General features: G+C 37.7%; 1 protein-coding gene across 5 annotated transcripts in view; it reads right to left on the bottom strand.

The window, feature by feature from the left end:
• CTNNA3 (catenin alpha 3) overlaps positions 1–24,522 on the bottom strand; it is a 542,113-nt gene that overhangs the window by 385,739 nt on the left and 131,852 nt on the right. For all 5 annotated transcript variants that reach the window (XM_074592075.1, XM_074592077.1, XM_074592076.1 and 2 more), the window contains one exon: positions 23,694–23,897. In XM_074592075.1, the coding sequence (XP_074448176.1) occupies positions 23,694–23,897 (204 nt within the window). The remainder of the gene's footprint in view (positions 1–23,693; positions 23,898–24,522) is intronic.

Below are 24,522 nucleotides of genomic sequence, written 5' to 3'. Positions count from 1 at the left end.
TATGCCATGATTCACCAGCTTCTCCAGGAGAATGCTGTGGGGGACAGTGTCAAAGGCCTTACCAAAGTCCAGACAGACAACATCCACCATCCACAACCTTCCCCTCATCCAGAAGGCGGGTCACATGGTCATCTTGCAAATATAAACTCATAAATATGCTAATGCCGTAACACACTAATAACAATCAACGTGGGTTTTTTTTTGTTCTACCACTACACAATGTGGCATTGGGTTTTGGTCTTTGTACCTCTTTGCACCCTAAATACGTATGATTAATTAGATGTCAGTATAAACTGCCCTAATTCTACTTTCATCAAGTGATTACAACACAAACTTTAAAAGTGGAAGTGGAAGGGGTGAACATGATGTCCTCATATCAAAATCAACTTTACTATGGTAAATGCTTCCCCATCTTCTTCACAAACCTTCAGTCTCTGGGAAACAGAGTAGCTACATCAATCTGTATCCATGCTTAACTATTCTTGCTATTAGAATATTTTTCCTTATGCCTATCCTAATTGCGACATGTAGCTGTTGGAGGTCTGCACCTATATATGCCATGGCCACCTTGAAAAATGCCATACAGGTTACTACTGACCAAAAGTCTCATGATGTTTTAAGAGAAGAAAGATATTTTCCAAAATTTGAGCTTTCAGAAAGACAGATACACTGCTTGTGAAGATGATCAGTACATTTAAAAATAAATAAATAAATAATAAAATCTTTTTAAAATTACATACTTAGTATGTATGTTAGTGAACCTGACTGGGAATAAACATTATCTATTTAATTTCTATTTCCCTTTTTAAGGCAATATAATTCGCAAGATTTGTAAAACAGAATTCACAATCCCGTCTACTGCCTGGTTTTAATATAGCCACTTCTATGCTACTTTTTTCCTGAAGATTTCTTCATTTCTTTGAATAACTCCTTGAATCTACAAAGAATCTCGCTGAAGATACCTGGATCCTAAACAGGCATAAAGATCTGCCTTTGTTCTGCAGGATCAATCTTGTGGTTTAAATTTAAAATTACAACTCAAATGTAAATTGTTGTCAGTCTCTTCTCCCATATTCACAAGCTTCAGCACTTCTCATTCTTTTCTTCCCTACCTGCATGCATTTTGCCTCAGGATTTTTGAAGTTCCACCTTTTCCTTAGCAAAGAAATTAAGAAACCCACTGAAATTAAGAACTGATTTCAGATCATTTATACTGCTAAGTTATATTCTAAGATTCCTTCATGTAATATGCAAGTCTCTTGCTAAAAAATAAAAATATTCTTGGAAAAAGAATAAATTAATTTGTGCTTCCAGAAATAACCATTAATGGTCTATTGTAAGACTGCGTGTTTCTTTTACAAAATTCAGAGGAGGGGGGGAAATTTATGCAGAGGCATTGCTAATACCACAAAAATACAAGAGTTACTGAAATAAAACACTCAGCTTGCTAGCTAAAATGTGAAGTGATTTAAATGCAGAGATAATTCAGTATTACTCCTGAGAAAGGGAGTAAAGAAAGGAGATATAAACATCACAGATGCCACTAAGTTAGGCTGGAGGAACAAAAAATTATATTCTCAAAAATTAAATGGAGCTAGAACAGAAAATATTTAAGGCTGTTTTTTAAAAGGAGATACAGGCTAATAAGGCACTAAATAAAATAGGAGATGAGAAGGATTAAATTTAAGTCTGCACTCAATACACACAGGCAAACAACCTGATAATGAAAAAGGCTTCTGCCTTCCTCCCAAACGAAAAACACTTTATTTCCATTTTCACTAGTACTAAATATCTTCCGTATATCTAAGTAATCAGTAAGACAGTATCCAAATGCAAATCATTATGAGGGATAAAAAAGCTGGTCTTATATACATGAACTAAGAGGAGTAACTAACCACAGAGAAAAAGAAGACAAGACCCACATATACAAACATTTAAATCTCAGTTCTCTAGCTGCTCTGGGAGGCAACTAAAGGCTAATGACCTGTTTCACCTACGAGAACTTTAGGGAAATGCAAAAGTAAATCAAAGACAAAATTATTAATACATAAATAAATAAAAATATACATAAAGACACCAAAATATTGCTCATATGAAAATTAATTCAATTACACGGGGCAATGAGGACATATAATGCTGCCTATCAAAAGCAGAGGTCTCCAATGCTTTAGTGGCATATTTTTCCACTAACACCACAGTTTTCAAGACTCTCAGTTACAAAGGTAACTTCGGAAAATAATTTAAAAACTAAGCAAGCATTACAAAAGGAAAATCAGAAGGTCAACTAAGCTGAAACAGTATGAGTTCCTTTGTAGGCTTACTGTCTGACTGAAGAGATAAATAAGCAAACCAGTAATTAAGAATGAGGGTGAAATGTGCTAACTGCCAATAACAACTCTCAAGATTCTTACAGTTATTTCTCACGCAAGGCTAGTATCTCTATTAAAGCTGTCCAAAAATGAATCAGCATTTCACTGAAAAATATCTTCTCCTATGCCACAAACTTTAGGAAATACATCCAACTATGAAAAAAATGAATTCTATCTATACAGGAGAAGGGGTAGATGTGTAAAATGGAGAAAGAAAGGAGAGAAAACGGTAAGAAAAGCAGACGTAAAAGGAAGACCAAAATGATTCAACTATGAAGGGCCCAACAAAACTGTGTAACTGGTCACAGTCGTAACAGATTAAGGTATGCAAGTAAACAGGAAGTAATGAAAATGGGAAGGCACAAATCAAGCTGCTCATTCATATTGATTGGTCCCAAATCAGATTTAATCCTCTGGGAAAGGGGAGTGAACACAACGACATCTAGATTCAACAAGCTGTCTACCTCATCTGCCATGGCAGTAAAAATAGGTGAATAAGATGTTATGTTACATCAGAAGGATAGGATAGTAACACAATATGTATAAAGACAATGCTATCTGAATTGATGCCACCTTTTCAGCTTGAATACTTCACTCTCTTTGGACAGCTCAAGGTAGGTCCATTATTTTTCTTCTGACAAAAAGGGCTTTTACTTTGCGGTGATAACTCTCAAAAGAATTAGTTTTAAAAAAATGCATTTTTCACCTTTAGTAAAAGCACACCAAAAACCGTAAAATACGCTGCTCACAAAATTCTTATAAAAATACGAGTTTTGCAATCAGATATACTTGATTTAAGGATAATGAAGCAGGTTTCATGGGCTGCAGTACCTTATAAATCTTTTCTGATTTCTTTTGGGGTAGAGGGAAAAGGGGAATTGTTGAAGGAAAAGATGATAGATTACATTTGCCTGTGGGTAATAAGGCTTCCTACAAGAAGAAATGGCATACTCTGAATAATTATGAACAGTTTGAGGCCAAAAGAGACATACAGAATCTAGTCCTGGTCAGAAATTTCATCTGCCACAAAATACTGATAAAATAAGGTGTGAAGAAAGCAGGCTGAATTCACATTATTTTTCAACATTTTTTGTTTACTAATTTGCTTAGCTTAAACAGCAGGTCAAACCGCAAATTCTTCCTTCTGCTTTGCAGAAATTCTTCTATCTTGCATCATGAATGTCAATAGAAAAAGAAAGTAATAGCTAAACCACACAGAGAGAATGTCAAAGCATCAAAACCACAGCACAATTCCAATAAAAACAAGATATAACCAGGACTGCATTTTAACAAAAATATTGAGTATATTTTTCAAATAATGTTTACGAGACACTACAATAAACATGGGTGTCTTGCAGTATAGGCAACAACAAAAAGGACAGCATGAAATATTCAACACAAACCACTTTTTAAAAAATTAATAAGACCCCCTTCTCCCTCTCATTCCCCCTTATTTTTACCAGATGCTACACAGCTGTCCTTTTATATTGACATAGCTGAGGTTAACTCCTTGAAACAAGATGACATTCTAGCTCCATTAGAGTCAGATGAAGTTCCACCATAGGCTTTAGAGGATTTGGCCTCTTAAAGTAGTGGGATTTTTGCACTTCTACAGATGATATTGAGGAGTCAGCAATGGAAATAAGAATGAGTGTTTTATGTAGCACAGTTTGACGTCGACAGTAGCCACAACACACTAGCTAATCTCATAATTAAATACTCACCTGCAGCCTTTCGAGGTATTTCCTGTAACTTGAAAGGATATCTGATGAGAGGGTGACTCCTTGTTTCTCACACTGAAAAAAACAACTCACCCACACAGTGATTTAAGAATTTTATGTGTCACTGAGAAGCAGCTATTAGGAGCCTCCCAGAAACTGCTCCCTCTTGACCAGAACCTTCTCTGCCTTCTCCTTAAGAGAATCAAAAAGACACTGAATCAAAGCTATGCTTTACCACAACACAACTCTGAAAGAGCAAAAAAGCTGTCCTGCTGGACAAAAGAAGCTAAAAATCAAAGTGTTAGTCAGCCAACCCCTCCCTTGCTCATCACGTACCCTTCCTTTCCTACAAGTTTCTTCTCAAGCTAAGAATACTCAGTGGGGGTTTTGTGAGATGAAATAGCTTTTAAAAACTCCCTTAGGATCCACAGAACATTACCTTCTTTCTCTGAAGTCTCCTCTAAGAGATACTAGTCCCTAGCTTAAGAAACTCCAGAAATTTCTCTCAGCTGAGCACACTCAGCTGTTCTCACTCTTCCAATAAGCTTCACCTGAACAAGGGCTACAGGAACCAACAAGGAAAATAAGGGACCTTTCTCCCTGCCTCTGAGCCAAAATAGAACATACAGTAACATTCAGTAAAAAGTAAACAATTGAATAACAAAAATTATACTATCAATCACATCATCCCAGAACATCAGAATTCACAGCTTTTATCACAGTTCATAGATCAAAAGCACCAGAATAACTTAAATTTTTCTCCTTTGCAGTTTAAGGAACTTCAGGCTATTTTCTAGGTTGTCTTATGTATTACTTCAGCACGAGCTAACAAGATATTGAGTGAAAATTCATTAGCAGCTGGTCAAGTGTAAACATTCTATCAATCATTTTTATTTCCTTACTGTCAGCAATTCTAATTTCAACTCTGTAAAAAATTTGTGTTTTAAACTGTGAAATATATCACATAAAATAGTGACATTTGATAGTATGCTTCTAGATTCTCAAGCTTATCATGAAAAAGTCAGTTCAACACATAATGAAGTCATTCTTCCTTTATAATCACCAAAACCAATTATAGGAGAGAGGAGAAGAAACAAAAAAAGCTGCTTCAACTAGAGCAGATGAACAAACTACAATCTATCCCAGAATAAATCCATCCATTTGTACCTAAAGCTCCAGTAAAAATTCTGGAAGAATTGCAAAGCTCTCTCATGTCATATTTACATGATTTGTGCCCAACAAAAAGCAAATATATATTCTGGGTTGTTCTTATACTCCAGTCAGTGGAATATAAATTATCAACCAGTTACTATAAAAGGACCTTTCACCTGACAACAGGAGTCACATCTTCAATATACCCAACGCGGTGCCCTGCTCCAGTTTGCACGGTGCTGTTTTGCAGGCAAGCTTTCATGAACAGCTTTTCTACAAGAAATCTACCTGACATTTGGCAGAAGTTCACGAAGAGGGTAGCACTGCAATTAGTCACACAAAATTGTATCATCTCCCTCGCAAATTTTCTGCTCATTTGGCAGATTTCAGAAAAAGGCACAGTGTGACAGGGTCCTGGGGTGGAACAGCACTAGCTTTTTCTTTCATGTGATTGTAGCAAAAGCACACTCAGTCTCTAAAGCTATGTTTACTGTAGCTTTCTGTTTATTAGAACAGAAAGATTGTAACATTGAAAGCAGTTAACTGGGAAAGAAAGCTCAGTTGGCCAAGTGATTCAAAACATAGGAAAATGGTTACCTCCCCCTCACCTGTATCTCGACACAGTTGGTAGCTTACTCGTTTCTTGCTTCCTAGTCCAATCCCTTGCAGCAGTTTCCTGGCTTGCAGCAATCTTAAAGAGCCTCCTCTAGAACCTTGGGAAAATTTCCTCCCTCCAAATTTCAGATGAGGCTTGGCTGGAGGTACATCTCTCTATGGAGGCATAGGCCTGGGGCAGCCTCCCGCCTCCCAGGTGTGCCCTGGCCCACTCCACACTCCAGGTGGTTTCCTCACTCATGCACATCCCGAAGGGAGGAGCAGCCTCCAGGACCTTGCAGAGCTCCCTCGAATCCAAAGTGTGGTAACCAGAACAGGGAGGTCAATGCACCAACTTGTTGTCCTGTTTTCAAAACAGCATCGTATGAAGTGCACACAGAATACACCGAGAGCATGAACATTTAACAACGCAACCACACATGGCCTGTCAAGCTGGCTGTTTCCCTGGATAACCTGTTAGCAGTTTCATCTGTCTGACAAAATACGAGGTAAATCTCTGCTCGAAACAAAGTCAAAAGAAGGCAAAGTGATATTCCCTCTTACATAAAAGCACTAAGAACAGCGATGTTGACATTTCTTAAATTATTAAATAATTATTAAAATAATAACCATTAGAAGTAACAGTAAGTACAGAGAGCAATGTTAAATATTAAATATTTTTATTAGATTTTATATTAGTACTGGAAAATTAGTGTGGATTTCTGTCATAAAACCAAATTCTAGAAAGATTTGGTTTGTTGGTTGATTGTTTTTTTACAGTGTATATCAACTTTCTTCAGAGACAAATGTTAATGTGAGAGAACAGCTTACATACTACATTACACAAATGCAATTTGGTTGCTAAAGTTTTAATCTTGTACAGCAAAATTCCAATCTTCTATTTCTTGTACTTGAGTTTGAGCTCATGAACAGATTATAGGACATAAGATTGTTAGGTAGATTCTAAAATACTAAATTTAGATAAATCTTTCTAATGTTGTTATAAATTCGGCAGGGTAAAAAAGATCCCGCTGATATGATAAGCTGAATCACTGTTAAACGTACTACGTTCATGCAAACAGCTCATGAGAAAATTGACTCTTAGTCTGCCTGCAACTATTAATAGCTTCTTTTGCATATGCAGCTTTTCCCAGCTTCTGAAGGCAAAATTGTAGAAGGGACAGGTTATTATCTGTAGATAACCCAGAAGCCTAAAAGCCCCACCAAATTTCTGCCCAGTTGTGATGACTGCATATGAAAAGCATTCACCATTACAATTCTACACTGATCTGGGAAAAAAATATTTTGTAGTAAGAAAATGCACCATGAATACTGTGAATATTACTTTAATTGAAATGTAAGCCAATATCAGTGGGGCCAAAAGGGATGTCACGGTCACTTTTTCCATCCTGACCACTGTGAAACAGGACAGATGTTCCTGGAGCTGCTCAAACAGATGTTTGTCTACACAGCCTTTAACTGTGTCCACAAATGAATCTCTACGGCCTCCCAAGGTAACCTGTTCCAGTGTTTACTTGTCTATATGGTTGGTTGATTAACCTAACATCACAAAAATTTTGCTTTTTATCAATTACATTTGCCTTTCTTTTAACAGATATGGAGAATAACTTAACAACATACACCTTATGAAAATGTCTTCCATATTTGAAAACATTATTGTGTTCCTCTTCTCCATATTCTCATTTCTAAATTACGCAAACTCAGTTAAAGCAGATTCTTCTTCTTCTATGTTCTAAAATCCTTGCTTCATTTTGTTCCTCTTATCAGTCCACTCTATTCTTAAACTGTGATGCCCAAAAGTACATACTGAGCTGAGCCCTACTGATGGTTCATTTCATCTGTAATTCTCTGCAGCTCCCAATGCCTTATGAACAGTACCACTGCTAAGCCAGAAATCCTGCATTTTTATTTATACAGCTGACTTCTTCCCAAGGGTAATCATTTGGACTTGTCGTTTCAAGTTGCATATTTCAGACTATTTCTCCAAATTAAAAATAAAAAAATAAAAAATAAGGAAGGGGGGATGTTTTTACTGTCCTATAAAATACTTAGAACTCTCATCAGGGTATCATCATTCAAAGTCTCAACAAGTCCACTCTTCATTTCCTCAGCCACCTTATTAATGAAAACATGTAATGTAGGTGGACCCAGGCCAGTCCTTGCAGAATCATATTTTATTAAAATATCCCAAGCGTACCTGCAGCACAATTCACTAGGAACATTATTTTTCAGTGAACTGTATTTTCCCTTAATAGTAAGTTAACTATGCTTCTCAAGTTTGCTCACGAAAACACCCTCCTCTCAGTGTGAAATGCTGTGTGCAAAGTTACACCATGTTTACTACTTCCCTTTTAACCACTAGCCAGCTAGTCTGTTGAAGAACTAGATGTATTTGCCAAAGGGTAATTTGAAAATTCATGCTTGTTGTTTATCACCGCCTTCTTATCCTGAAGATTTTTAGGAAATGAACATTTAAGGTTTTCCTGCAGCTTCCTCCCAGTTATCCAAGTTACTCGGATTTATCTACAAATTCCCTAGTTTTAACATAAGTTTTGCTTTTCTACTACTTGCAAATACTCACTCCTCATTGTTTTTTACAATCAAGGTCAATGGTTCAGAAACTCCTTTCTTAAACATTGTTTAACCTCTTTCTGGCATGTATTTTGCTTTGTCTTATTAACTGCATTAAGCGCTTATTCCCAGCTAACTATTTACATGAAGCCTGAAGCAGGCAGAAAAAGCATGGTAATTTTGAGTTACTGTCCCCCATTTAGGAAGGTCTTTACTTTCCTCCTTAGTTCCTCTTATTAATAATGGATTAGTAGAAATTTCTCTTTCTGCTTTATGCAACTTCTACTGGTTTTAACACATTCTGTGCCACAGCTTTTTTGGTGGTGTCCACAATCAATGTGTGTCTTTTTATTTGCATCGCATCCCTATTTTATTTTCCAGTCACCAAAAAGATGCTGATGCAGGCAAGTTGGTCACTTTCTATGCTTTCCAAAAGTTTGCACTTGTGCTTTAAATAGCTTCTACCCTCTACCTCCTTTTGAATCCCTTGTCTTTATTTTAATCTTTTTTAAATGAATGATTTTGCTGTTTCACTTGTAATCTTTAGAATGTTTCTTATTTTCTTATAGTATTTTTGACTAGATTTCTTCTAATGCTCAGGCTTCCACCCTCCTCTTCACTATTAAAATTAACTAGTTCTTCCTTTTAACAGAGCAAAAAAGCCTTTGATACTCTACAAAAACTTGTTGGAGTGCGCCTTGCTGTATTACTTTTGCAATAGAACGTTTGTTATCTGGACAAAGGAGCAAACAGCCATTCTGACCTAGAAATCACATCAAAAATCTTCATCTATCCAATAGCCAGGCCTTACAGAACTGAGGGGAAGGTATGACTTTCGTAGAGAGATGGTGGCAATGGTTTCCCAGGACTCCCACAGAAGCACTATGTTACACAGTTGTCCTGAGCACAGAGCTAGATCTCACAGCAATCCTACGACAGTGTTTTCAAACTCCTCCTCATTTACTTCCTCCTGTCACTGAAGATTCACTCTCACCACCAGCCAGAGGGAATACCAAGGACAGGATGATATTCACGGTGTTTGCAAGCAATGCATGATTCCAGATTTACAGGCTGGCCTATAGATCTCTATCATAGATACACACAGACCCTCCACTACAATAATAAACTAGAGAATAAAAAAATTAAAACTTCCACCCTGAATTAGTGGTCAAAACAAAAACCTAAAAACATTCCTTGTGGTTATTTTTTCAACCTCCCTATTTTAATTAAGTTGTAGTAACTATTTGGGTTTGTAATAATATTCCGCTGGAGCTGTATCTAAATAAATGCCAGGGAAATAATTTGAATACCTGACCTTTGCCAAACATCACTTTTGCTCCAGACATGGAAAAGCCAGACTCTTTGGCAATGTCTACGGACATACAGCAGCCTGAATTACATCACCCAGCTCTCCTCTGTCCTCACCCATGTTAAGAGTAGGATCTCCTCTTCTCCATGTGGTAAATGATACTCTTACTGACAAAATTTACCTTTCCTTTTCCTTTCTTTTTAAATGCCTGTTCAAGGGAAAGTCATCTGCCTCCTTCTTTAAACTCATCCTTGGAAACTGCCATCATGTAGCTCGTACACAATCCATATGCCATTCAGTTACAGAGTGTTTCTGGAAAGCTCAGTTTCCCCAACCTGAATAATTACATCTTTATTTTTTTTCTCAACAAGAGCCAATTATAATCTACAGATATATGCAGAACACATAGACTAGCATAATTCACATTTCATACTGAAACAAATCAGTGGGGCACAAAAACATGTGAAAGGAGGCAGGAGGCCTCTGCTGTTTCTAAGAGGAAGAACTGTTAATCTAAAAAGAGGTGTCGGTATATCCAGAAAAGTGAAACAGGCTCACATTTCTTCATTAAAATAAGCATTGTTTTTCTATGGAAGTGAAAATCAGGAAAAAAATCAGGTAGAAAAACCTCCTCTAAGCTTTCTAAGGAAGAATTAGCTCCTCCTAATGGGTGTTAGGAGGGAAGTTCTCTAATGAGAACCTCTCTATGGGTGCAACCTGAGGCTTAAGACATGCATTAAGCATGAATCTGTAACACACTCCTTGCCAGGAAAGGATGATGAGTCAGATGCATAAGGGAGAAAGCGCGGGGGTCTTTCTGATTTCCCAGGGTGGACTGAGTTAAGAGCTCACAGCCCACAAAAGGGACAGTTCTGCTCAGCCAGCCCACTTCTGCACTCTCAGTTACTCATTCCTGCTTCCCTGGGGATGTATATAGAGCTTGTGTGCCCTTCTCAGAGTTTGACTCAGCTCAGTAAAAGTGAAAGAAAATTAATCCAACAAGAACAAGTGAACAGTCAGTTTGGCAAGCGGACCTGGCTGACAGACAGGGTAACCGGAGTATCAGAACTAGCCAAAGGAAGGGGACAGACCTGGACGGCTGACAGCACAAACATGCGAAGTACACAATGGGACTACCTATTCCAGCTGAATTGAGCACTTAGATCAATGCAAGGGGAAAAGGGAAACTCTGATGAGATAGAGGGGAAAACTGCTTCACAATGACGATGATAAAACACTGATGAGGCACCCAGAGAGTCAGTGGAATCGGCATCATTTGAAATCTGACCTGACCGAGCACAGCCCTGAGCAACCTGACCTAACTTTGTGGGCCCTTCTTTGAGCAGGGAGCATCACTAGATGTCCCTGATAACCTAAAATATTTTATGTTTGTATTTTAACCAATAGTTTCAATGATTAAGTTAATACTGATGAAAGCTACAGAAACAAAATTAAGTAGAGGGCTTACTACTTGCTTACAACTCTACCAAACATTTAAAATGGCATTGACAATGCTGCAGACTAACTAACTGGAAAACAAACATAGCAAGAATCGAAGCACAATGTCAGAAATCAGGAATACAGCTGACTGGAAATTCTCCAGAGGAATCTTCCTTCTATTGAATTTTGCCAGTTTATCAAAAGCAGAATATTCCATGGAAACGGAGCAAGCACAACAGATCTTCTGACAAAACACAGACATACACCCTGCCAGCTCTGCAAGGTGGTCTTGGAACCAAAACCTGAAAGTTTCAGATCCGCTGCTCCCAGTCTTTTCTGGGAAGAACTTGGAGGCACCAGTCCCTGAGTAGTCTTGCTCTACAAAAATTCTGTTCCTACAGCCCAGAGAGGCAGGTGTTCTGAGGATCGCAATAACTAAGGAGCCAAACAGCCTAAGAACCTGGCAGCCTTACCTGGGGCTTATTCAGATTTTGCATGCTCACTCCTATGCAACAACACTCTGATTTCCCATTGGGATCTAGGATAATACTTTATCTCTCATCTCAACAATCTGGTCAGTTGGTCCACAGCTGCTCGGGAGTAGACAGGTATAAAACTGATAATAATCTTGGCAATGTCAGTCAGCACCACCTAAGACATCCCAGGGTATTTCATCTTGCTTTAATTTGTGCACAGATGAACGCGGAAGGTGGCTGGCAGAATCCAGAAGGATTAGGCCTTTTTTTTTTTTCTTTTCAAATTAGAAACAAAAAGTTTTCCAATAACTGGAAAGCCAAGAAATAAAAACTCTTGTTTCCTAGCCAGTTGTAGCAAGGATCAAAACCGTCATTATGAACCTCCCTCCTTAAAAAACAGCTGCAAGCTGTCATATAGCGTTTCATGATTCCTTTACCTAGTCATTGCTTAGTTTCATTTAGTTCACACTTTCTACTGGAACTTTGCAAAGTTTTCCTCTATTTCTCTTCCTTATTAGTCCAAGCAGTAGATTGGAACATCATTACCGAAACGGTTCGTGCTTGTGTGCATATGCTGTCTCGCATATACACTGTCCATTTGTGCATGTGAACAGTTAGTAAAGACACATTAATAACACAGTGATGCGTTATTAAAAAACCAAAAAGCCCCCCCAAAAAAGGACTAATCAAGTTTCCGGAGAAGACATTTACCTTGGAGTCCAGTTTTGGTTTCCATTAACCGTTTCCAGGGTGTATGTAATTATTACATTTCTTATTTTCTCCTATTTACATGGAATTCAAATTGATTATTAGTCTTCATTTCTCCTGCAAAGAGCTAAATATATTCAGTAAGAGAATAAAGGGAGGAATTCCTTTACCAGTTATCTCCTTTTACAGACTGACAATTCCTCCTATACCATATTAAGGTTTTGAAAAAGTTAGAAACATTGCTACTTGATAGAAAAGATAATCCTAGATTATTCCCGAGTACAGCCCATAGTTAAGTAGCTGGCTTATCCTTTCTTTCCATCTTTGTATAAATTCTCTTTAATTTTTGCTACTGATAATGAAACAATGATTAAAAATAATTAGAATAACCTAAAATAGGAAGGATTTTCCAGTAAATAGAGTAATTAGAATAATTTACTTTATTTAATGTATTCTACTAAGCATTGCAGCTGTCTGATTTGAGACATTTATTTTCTTCACATACTCAAACAGAAAGAAAATGTGCCAATTGGCAACAAAGGCCTACAAAACAACTGCGAGAAGCAGTTCTTGAGAAAAGCTGATCGTGAAAAGACAATTTTTTTTTTTTTAAATTCATATGATGGTGGGGGTTGGTTTGATTGTTTATTTTTCCAGCCTTCTGATCATACACACTGGTCACAAATGCAACAATACAAAAGAATATTCTTCCTTTTTTAGTTATTTAAGAAAAAGAAGAGTAGCACATCAGATAGAGAAAAAACTACTGGAAATTAATCCACTGAAATTAAAGTTAAAATAAAAAGAAAGTGCCAGTAAAGCTGTTTATGACCACAGACAAAGATCTGGTTTTGTTCTTTAAGCCATGTTTTGATTTTCTTTTCAGAAAGAAAATGGAAATATGGAATTTGGATTTAGATCCTCAGGTCTTCAAAATCTCTTTTAAATCACTGTACTGTTTTAAGATCTGTCTGAACGGTAAAGACAAAGCATTAGAATTTTTTATGCAATACGGTACTGATGTCATCAGAACTGACTATAAGCTACTTCACATAAAACTCCATTGTTCATTCCTCATAAAAAAAGATCAATAGAAGTGAGGCAAGAAATTAAGTTGAAAAGCCAGTTGAGAACTATGCAGATATCTCCATTTCTATCAAGGAGAAGTCAGCTCTGGTTCTATAATTAAGAACTGCAGCATCTTATAGATTGCTGACATACAAATATCTTACATCTGAGTACTTATAAGAAAAAACATTTGCTTTTAGCCACGCAGTAGACCTCAACACTCTGGCTGATGAAATTCATAGGGAGAGCCTTTAATCAACCACTTCCCAAATGATTTCTACAAGGATTTCAAGGTATCATTCTAACCTCTGTTTTATATAGCAGATTAACTAGCACAGAACTTAATTTAATAACTACTCTCCCTTTCACCACCTCAAGATTGCCAGAGATTATTCAAATTAAAGAAACTTTCTTTTTACTACTTTACTGTATGGAATTTCCTGTCCCACCCTCATTAACAGAGTATCTTTTTATCTTCCCTTAGTAAATAATGGGATTTACTTTGCATTAAAAGAAGCTGGCAGGGACATCCAGGAAGCTGCACAGACTTTGGAATTTATTCAAATGTTTAGAATCACAGACTCCACGCACTGGAGTCAGCAGGGACATCTGGGGTTCATCCAGTCTAACCCCCCACCGCTCAAAGCACAGTCAACTACAGTCATGTTCCTTTGGGTTTCGGATGGGAACTCCACAACCTCTCTGGGAAACCTGCTCCAGTGTCCAACCACCCTCACAGAAAAAAAAAGTTTCTTCTTGTTTAAATGCAATTTCCTGTATTTCAGTTTATGCCTTTGTGCCCATTGCCTCTTGTCCTGTCACTAGGAACCCCTCAGGCGTGTCTAGCTTTCTCTTCTTTACTCTGTCCCATCAGAAATTTCTATGCACTGATAAGATCCCCCTGGAGCCCTCTCTTCTCCAGGCTGAACAATCCCAGCTCTTTCAGCCTCAACTTGTATGGTCAACGCTCCAAATCCTTAACCAGCATCACAGCCCTCCACTGGACTCTATCCAGTAGAGCCATGTCTCCTTTATACCGGAGAGCCCAGCACTAGACACAGCACTCCAGATGTGTCTCACCAGAGCTCAGTGAAGGCGAAGGATCACACCCTTGACCTGCTGGCTGTGCTCTTCCTAATGGAGCCCAGGAGGCTGCTGGCCTTTGCTTCAAGAGCACATTGCTGGCTCATGGCCAGCCTGGTGTAGGGCTTGGCCTTTCCCTTTGTTGAATTCCATGAGGTCTCTCGTCAGACCTTTTCTCCTGTGTCTTGAGCTCCCTCTGAAAGGCAGCACAACCAGCTGGTGCATCAGCCATTCCTCCCAGTTCTGTATTATCTGCAAGCTTGCCAACAGTGCACTCTCCCATCATCCAGGGAATTAATGGGTTAAACAGTACTGGACCCAGTACTGACCCCGGGGGTATATCAATAGCTACTGGCCTTCAAATGGACTCTGTGCTCCTGACCCCAACCCTCTGAGCAGAGCACTTTAGTCAGTTTCCAGCACACATCACTTTCAACTTATCTAGTCCATAATTCATCAGTTTGTGCTATGGGAGACAGTGTCGGAAGTCTGACAAAAGTCAAGTTAAACAACATCCAGCATGCTCTCACACTGAACACGTTGTTTAAAAATTGCACAGGGTAGTGTAGGTTACATACTTAGCAATTAAGGGTTTTTTAAGAGAAGAATTTAAGGCATTTTATATTTATTTAGAAAAAATAATTATTTTGTTAAAATGTTGGATTTGATCTTCATTTTTCTGCAATATCAATAGTCTATTAAGTTCCATAGACAGTTCCCTGAACTGTCAATGACTGATCTTTTTTATAAGAATTGTTACATAAACAGGAAGTAAATACATTTTAAGCTAAAACAGAATACAATTTAGACGTATATTCGGACAACAAAAACCAGTTGTCCTATACTGATGATAAAAAACAAGGTAAATGCACTCTGAAGCACCAGACTTCGGTAGTGTTCCTAGAAATGGCATACTAACATTTAGAAAAATGATCAGTCTTCAACATCCTACAGAAAATACGAAACTGGTCAAGAAAAACCTCACGTAATGACAACCATTTTCCATAAACTATACTAAAAGAAAAAATCTTGTAAATTAAACAGCTAGGTAGGTGTTGAGTTAACAAATACTTTATTTGTAATGCTTATCACCATAGTCAAGAATTTATTTATCTTGGAGAGAGAAAATACTACTTTATTGAAGGTTCCCTGAAAAAAAAAAATTAGTCTTCAGCAACCCAATATATTTCTAGTCCTGTCAGGTATACCAAATACAAATTACTGATTATTGTAGTGAATCATCCTCTACAGAGCCATGAGTTGCTCATCATGCTACATTAGTTCAATGCAAGCCTTACGTTAAGATCCGATTAATCCTGAAATAGCTTGGCTCAGAACTGTTAAATGAAAAACAGGGCTTAAGAATAGAAAATCTTTCATTATCTTTCTCTAGCTCACGTGCGTAGATCCCAGTTTATTACAAATTCTGTAAGACCATCTATGATCAGGTAAATTTAACTGCAGCTTATTTTTCAACTGTAAATCTATTTGGGGAATTCACTAGACTACTTTTGTCTTTTAAGCACACTAAAAATCTTTTTCCTGAATAGTTGGTATCTTATTTTCCCATAAAACTAAATGTCTCACAGAAGTTAACATGTAGAAAAATAATTTTCAATTACACATACCGCACAAAATGTAAGAAAACCCACTGTAGGAGTGTTCAAAGTCAACTGAACTAAGTACTCTGCCAATGTCAACAACAGAATTATGAAAACTACATGTTTTCCTGCATAAATGCCAGCATAATATGCCATATGGGCATACCAATTTTACCAGAATAAATTTTTTCTCTGAAAAAATAGTAGTTGATCAAGTAATTAAAAAAACCCTGAATAAGAAAAATCTGATTGACACTTTCCACCCACACATCACACATTTTTAGAGTTTACATTTTGCTATACCTGACTTCCAAACTTCTCTGCAACAGCCTTTTTTTTTTTTAAAATGTTTGAATACGAAGAGGACAGTAAAGTAAGAACATTCAAATCCATTATTTTTACAAAAAGAAAGGAATACAAGCTCTGTTTGTTCCTGTTTCTATATAGAAATACAGAAAAAAGGATTTCAGGAAGTCAGTTAGTTCAATCACTTGCACAAATAACCAACAGCTATTCTATTCTTGAAGACTTTCACAAGGAATTTCTTCAAACTCCCTGGTTAGTCTAGTCTGCCAAGTTGGGGTTCAGTTCTTCAACCAGAGAGAAATTACACAGAACTTTTCAAGATACATATTAGTGAATGAAAGTGGAAGTAACCAAGAAGTACAAGTCAATCAGTCCCCTATTCTGAGCTCCCTAGACATCACTGGCAATAATTCGGAGCATCCAATACTGAAGTATATTATTGAACAAATAGTATATTTGACAGAACTCTAAACAGATGCTGTAATCTTCAGCTGTGTCATATATGATTGTTTCGAATCATTTTCATTACATGGAGAAAGAGACATCGAGCTAAACAGATAAAGGTACAAAACTGTATATGAAAACACATTTCTTCAGTCATAGCTCTTAGATTCTTTAATTAATGAGCTGAATTATCAATTTTACAGATTCACAATATCATATAGCCACACAGACAATTCCACTGGAAGTTACAATTAAACCACGTTTTGGAGCTCTGCACAAAGATGTACCTGCCATAGTAGAACTGGTAATGTCCTTCCAGCAGTTTTACCATCAATAACAACAACAACGGACAAACAATGTGAAAACGGTAACTAACGCACATTTAGACATGTATCAATATGCAATCTGTGTACTGGTTGTAATACTTTTCATATCTGGTAAGCAGATCTCTTACGACAAAATTTTAACACGCATCACCATAGCGGTTTTCTACAGAAGAGCAAACATTAGCTGGCAGGCACTGAGACAAGATTTTAGTTTGTAAGTCATGAAAAATGTATTCATGAAGGAAATTATACATTCCAAATACATTTTCAGAATTCTATTAAAAAACATTAATATTAGACCGCTCACTATATCCCCACACCAAAACATAAATGAAAATTAGCCCCAAATTAATGAAATTATACAAGTGGCAAACACTATGTTTTCTGAAACAGCCTGTTCTCTCTGAAGCCCGTCTGACAGGAACAGGTTACACAAACCCTTATGTGAATGGAGAACATAAGCTTCACCTTAAAGAGCTGTAGCAGATGAGAAAAGTGTCTGGAACTTTTTCACAAGTTTGGTTATTTGATTTGTGCAATGTGAATTTTCTCTGATAAGAGATACCATTCTGTGCCCTCATTTCTTATTTATGGGATATCAGTCTTTTCATATACATATTATTAACTACCAGTATCCACTTTTCTGCAGCTATAGCACACGGATAATTAAAGTAAAATAGCCCCAAGAGATGCAAATACCTAACAACCACCAGACAATTTTTAAATTAAAAATATGAAACATTCCTTTTTTAAGCTGAACAAAATGTTTCCTTCAATCTGAAATAACTCTTTTGGAGGAATTCTTGCAATTTCCAGAACTACCAAAAATGTTCCCCCCGAGCACTGAAATGAAAAATCCACTGCTCAGAGCAAGATTAAGTAGATTAAATGCAAGACACACTGCACTGCTGTGATGATAAACCAAAGCGTCTTGTCTTCCCTCTATCCAGGGAAGCGTTAAAAGTCTTCATCAGGAAACCATAAAGTACAAGTAACATGAAGCTTGAGGTATCTGTATGCTTGAGGTATCTATATTTCCCTCCACTCTAAAAGAGTAAGAATGGCAATAAAACACTCCACAAAACGTTATCAATCACAGGCAGCCTCTACATGGGTCAGACCTCAAGCTGTTGTTGAAGAGTACTCAATACAGGGGTAACGCAAGGCATTAGTACTCCACTGCACTCGAATTTATGAGTTGAGACAAAAGGTAAAGCCCAGAACCACGCCATCAATCAAGACTCCTGGTTTTCCATCCATTTTCTGGTTTTGAATTTCCAATGCTCAGGTTCTAGTAAGTGAACAACAACTACAATTTGAAATCTAGACAGGCACAACTGCACAAGTCCCAGCTACCCACTGTATCATCTTTCCTGCAGCTGGACCTTCCCCATGGCTACAGAAGGCTCTGTACTGCATACCTTTCCCTTAGACGGCTCAGCACAGCCCAGCTCACTCCCTGTCTCAGGTGTCCGCCCACTTTCAGGGACCCTAGCTCCTAGTCTCATCCTCACAGCATTTCAGTTTATGTGCTCAGATCCAAATATGCCTCAAATCCAAATAAGTCTCACGTACAGAAGTTGTGGACACAAATCTGTGGTGAAGCAACAGGCTTTAAAGAACCTTCAGGTAACTCAAGGAGACAAAGCTCCAGCAGCTGTGTTCCCAGTGAGGTTCAAGTATGCCATACATGCAATACCGGTCCTTCACCATCTGCCACCAACTACCTCATCTCCGTTGCAGCACCATTCCTGGAGTGGGCCGACGCTATCTGCCACAAAGCAGGTGAGATTTATAGTCAGCCTCAGCTCGGCCTGCCCTTAGGCTACATAGATGGTCAGGGCTTGACTATCAGTATCCTCCATACGTAATATAAATATGTGCAATGTGGCCAACTTCAGTCCACTTGCTGATCTGGCCTCAAGGTAAAATGTATCACTAGTCTCCTCCCATTTTCTTAAATGTCTCAAGAGACTGAAACCACCGCTAGTGTGAGAAGGGATGGCTTGGCTCTGCTCCATGCCACACTCAGTATAGAAGTGCCACACACCTGGTATAGCTGGGGTACAGCAAGCAGCAGCCGTTGTCACCTGTGGCACAAGAAGCACAGGGATGTCCAGAACTGCATGCTAAATTACTGCTAGTTTGAGCACATTTCTGCGAATTGGGTGTGAAATATTCTGTGGAATATTTTTAACAAGAGAAATGGTTGGACTCGATGATCTGAAAGGTCCCTTCCAACCTAGGCAGTTCTATGATTCTAAATTATTCTGTGGCACTGACGTGTTTTTCAAATCTGTATGAAGTTGGCTAATGTATTTTAAAAGAACAAAAGAATGTTTTTATAAATATATTTTCAGATCTCAATGTTTCAGATTTTCCTTTGAAGCTATTTTTAAAGATAGAAGTCTTGAAAACATGCAAAAACTTTGAAAATTACAATGAACATTCAAACTATTTTACTATTGATCCAAAAACATAGGTAATTTTAACATAGGAACACAGTGAAGAAACAGAAGTTTTTGAAATACACAGGAAATATGAAACAACAAGAAAGAATGAAATCACAACCTATCAGAAAAGGTGTAAAGTATACTGGCCCAGCATGCATAATCCAGAATAAGTTGAGAAACTAATAAAGCTCAAATATCATGGAACAACATTACAAAAGTAAGGGAACTTTAATTCAAGAAAGCAGCTATCATACCATCAGTACATCTGACTTCGTTTTACCAACCTTTTTTCCGCCTTGTCTGAACAATCAAGCCAGTGATCTTTATTCAAACCCACAGGTGGATACAGAATAATTATTCAGACATACCCTCCCTATTTAATGAAGGCAGAGAAAGCTGTGCCTGCAATCATCCTAATTGCTGCTCACAACAACCACTTTAACCCACACTCAATCACAACTCCATTATCCATTTTGATCACCCCGATAAGTGCATATCCCTATTGTGACTGGGAGTAAAAGCACAGAGAGAACTCAAGAATCATGGAGTTAATATTGTTGCACTCCAATGTATTCAATAAGTTTTCAAGTACGAGCGGAGACAAGACAAGAGCTTGTCATTAGGAAGATGCAAGTGCTTATTACTAGAACAAAATGATTGCTCCTATGGATACATTGTTATCCACATGCCATAGTATGATTCTGCCATTGATAAGCTATCCAAATTCTGAGTAGTAATTCCTGTTATTTGATGTCCTGAAATGCAAATATATCCCTTAACAATATGTCTATGAGTAAAATTCAGAGAGGATAACAATAGTACACAAATAATGCCAAAATACCAGAAGAAAAATTGTTGCCTTTCAGAAGAACTATAAATATATTTGCAATTTACCATATGTCGGAATTACTTTGTGAACAGAAAACCTTAAAGCTTCTTGGAGACAGAGTGGGTCTTTATTAGTGTAGAGAACATTTTGCTTAACTTTCCATTGCATCGCCTCACTGGGATATAGCCCCTGTGAAAACAGCAGCCACTTGTATAAAAGGCACTATTTGCTGAAAAGATGTTTCTCCCAGCTTGCAGTAAAAACTCTAAGTTTTATCACTGACACCAATAGGCCCTCGATTTCACTTGATGTCCTTACAGCTTATTAGAGACTTTGAATAATTGAGAAAAAAACAAAAACCAAATGAAACCAAACCAAACCAAAACCCAACAAATTGAGGAACCACAAAAGCTATATTCCTTATACTGTTTCAAATAGTTAGGGCTAAATCATAACTTCCCCTACATTTGTTTAGGCACTGAGGGCTAGTTTCAAAAAAACAGATGATGCAGAATTGACACAGAATTTAGGCACTCAAGTCCTTGGCAATGATCTTGTTACGGCTGAACACTTACCAGGCAGGCCACATCCACCATCAGCACCAGACCCAGGGGCTTTAGAGATACCCTGGATGTTACCAGCGTCAGTGCAGCTCATACAGCTTCCTGGCAAACCAACTGCTAGAGGAGCATTTGCAAAGGTGGCACTTACCGTGTGTGGTGTCTCTGAAGCAATGCAGCTTCCACTAGCAACACTCAGACAAAAGAAGCCTTAAAAAAAGTAATCAAACCGATATACTAGCAAGAAATGACAGACACTTATCTGTCTGTCAGACAAAAATCTTCCAAGCAGCTGACTTGTACACCTCATAAGACTGATTACAAAGAACTGAAATGACAGTGGGTAGGCTATGTTTTGTGATCCATACACCATCAGGACAAAGACAGGAGGAAAAGCATGCCTTTTGTGGGTAGTGGGCAAGGAAAACTTTCCAGTCTCATGCACGAGCTGTTGTACAGAGCCCCTGTGCCTCACTCTGGGCACAGGGCACAAATACACCGTGAGAACGTACACATAGACTCCCATCAAGTATTATCCAGACACTGTGATTTCTTGTGGACTACAACAGTGTTCCCAAGGAGAGGAAGGGAAACAGCCTAGTCCTTAAATTGTACTATGTTAACAAATGGCTGCATCATTTTTATAGCTCATTCAATTCACAGTCCTAGCTTATTGAAAATATTAATAGAAGAGCCCAGAGGACAGTGATAAATCAGCAATGTCTCCTGAATCTACCATCTATTCTTCACTGAGTTAGAGTTGTGAAATATACTAACTGACACCTGATAATCTTCTCATTGAAAAATTTATTTAATCCAGTCTTAGTAAGAGCCATAAACTATCCTTGGTGATACTTTTTCCATTGAGATCAATATTAATTGTATAAGCAGATCAAGAACACCAAAAAACCCTAAAAACTTCAGATTCACTCCTCTCATTTAACCCTAGTGTAACATTTTGTACCTTTAAATCTTTTCTGTTTCTCCCTTTCTGCTTCCCTCCTCGTCTTTGCCACCTTGTGCAGACACTGTGTTCTGCAGCAAATTATATGACACTTGGTGTTATATCACAATTTTGTTTCAAGAGTCCAAGAACTTAAAACCATTTGACTTACAGTCATGTAGCTTTACTACTGTAAGACACAGAATTTACCTAAAGGATTCTTGTGAGAAACCCACAGCGGTCTTTTGGACTAATACGCTTGCTATACACCACACCCGCATGTCCCACATGCTGTGGCTACTACAGGTTGATGCCCTCCCTAGTTAAACCTTCAGCCATTTAACAGCAAACCTGATCCACCCTAGAACAGATATCGCAACAGACGTCTGCTACAAGAAGGTATCAAAGGCTAACATTCCAAGCTAAACGGAGCTACAGAAATCCCATATAGCTAACCCGTGTGTAAAGCACCACCAGAGAGGTTCAAGAATTATGTTGCATTCAACAGAAACTGCTGCTAAATTTTGAGTAAAAATAAAGAAGCATCTTTATCTCATACAGGGACTAAAAGAGCAACTTGAATTCACAGAAAATGAAATAAATCAGCTGTAAATCCCAGCTGCCCTTTGCCCCCGGGTAAATAAAAAGAAAAGTACACATAGTACAATATCTGTGAAATGAAAAAAGACCTGATATGCATACATTATCTTGGTCCTTACACTTTGTTATCCTAATAACAGGATAAAACAAAGAAAACATTCTTACTAGAACGGCTTTGGACTGAGTTAACTAGTATGACTTCCAGAATAGAAAGGAATTTCATCTTCCAAAAAAAGAAACAAATAGCTGTATCATATAATTATCCGCTCAATGTGCTTGTTGAATCATCTTGAAGTATCTTTAGATAAGAACAGTATGCCTACAGAAAATGTTTCCAGAGGAAAAGCATAATATTAACACTGTGTACCCACATTAATAGTATCCGAGTCTTCACCATTTTATCATTTAACTGCCAGACATAAGAAGTGCCAAATCCATTCTTTAGATTTAGTAGTTATTTTTAAAACACAATCAAAATATATTCCTTTTCAAAAATTCACAGATTAATTGGCCTATAAGCATGCCAGACAACCAGATTTCTGGATTTACCAAACAGTCCTAGTTTTCTAATTTAGCAATTAAGTAATTTCTACACTTGTGCTTGGTGCTCTTAAACAGATCAAATGTAGTGGTGTGAACACTCTACTTCAAAATTATACTAACAGATTACTTATGTTTTAACAAATTATTATTTTAATTCTTGCATTCTACAGGAACTAAGATTACCTTTTAAAAACCATGTCCTCAAATTTTAAGAGGGAACTAGGAAATGAAATCACAAAGAAACTCTTGTTGCCAGCATATGAAGGATTATGTCTGTTTTGTACTAGTGACAGTTCACAACAAGCCTAAAATAACCTAAACATTAGTACATCGTACCTGTAATATAGCATTTTCCAAAGACTGTATGATATAATACGATTCTCACTATTTCTGGAGGTCCATATTTAGCTTTTGCTTAGACTTAGGTAGAAAAATGTTCCTTTCAACCTTTTGAAGAGCATGTTGAGAAATATAGGTTAAGCTCTAATTTACACTAATTATAGGTTAAATTCTAATATGCACTAAAATAGGCTTTGAGACAGACATTAAAAAAAGGAAAAGCGCCTGGTTACCTACATTGTTTATGTATTCGGAAAGCAGGTCTTGGAGAGCTTGGCGGATAGCATTGCATTCAGCAATGATACGTTCTCGGTGAAAATCACGCGTGCAGGAAGAATCAGCTAGCAAAGCTGCACCACTGATGATAGCTTCCAAACGTTTCTCTAGTGATGGCCTTATTTTCTCTTCATTCACTACAAGAGGATCCAGGATAATTAAATTCTGGAAAACATCAGGAGCACAGGTAAGAAAAGTCAGCCCAATGAAGCTGTTGCTTTATTTTTCACTTGCATGAATTACAGTGACATTATGCTTCCCAGATGCGACTAGCCCTTTCCCCTTGCAGTATCCAAAACACTTTTGACCATGGCAGATTCTGTTTTCCCTACTTGGGGCTATGCATATAGGTCATTCGCAGACAAAGCCAATTTCTTTCTATCATTCAGATCTCGCTAGTTCTAAGCCAATATCCATGTTATCAAATCCTACTGGCCTGGACCCAGCACTAAGACAGCAACAGAGCTTTCCAGCCGGAGCTGGTTCACACCTAAGCAGCTCACAGAACAAGTAGAACAAGATCACATCTACCTGCAGACCATGTTGACATTGTCTGACCACAACTGCCTTGTCTCTGAGTCCTTCCTCTGTTTCCTACTTTTGCTGCACAAGATGCAAGATTTTCATTCTCTTCTACACCTGTATCTGGCATTTCTTCTTCTACAAGGCATTTCATTTCTGGAGACAGAAACGCTACTTGTCTACTTTTATAAACGTGCATGCATTCTTATCACTGCAGTATCTATTTGGTATACGAATCTTCACAACATCCTGCTCGACAACAAAAAGC

The sequence above is a fragment of the Larus michahellis genome, chromosome 6, assembly GCF_964199755.1.
Source record: "Larus michahellis chromosome 6, bLarMic1.1, whole genome shotgun sequence".
Lineage (NCBI taxonomy): Eukaryota > Metazoa > Chordata > Aves > Charadriiformes > Laridae > Larus > Larus michahellis.
This window is presented reverse-complemented; position numbering and strand designations above follow the sequence as displayed.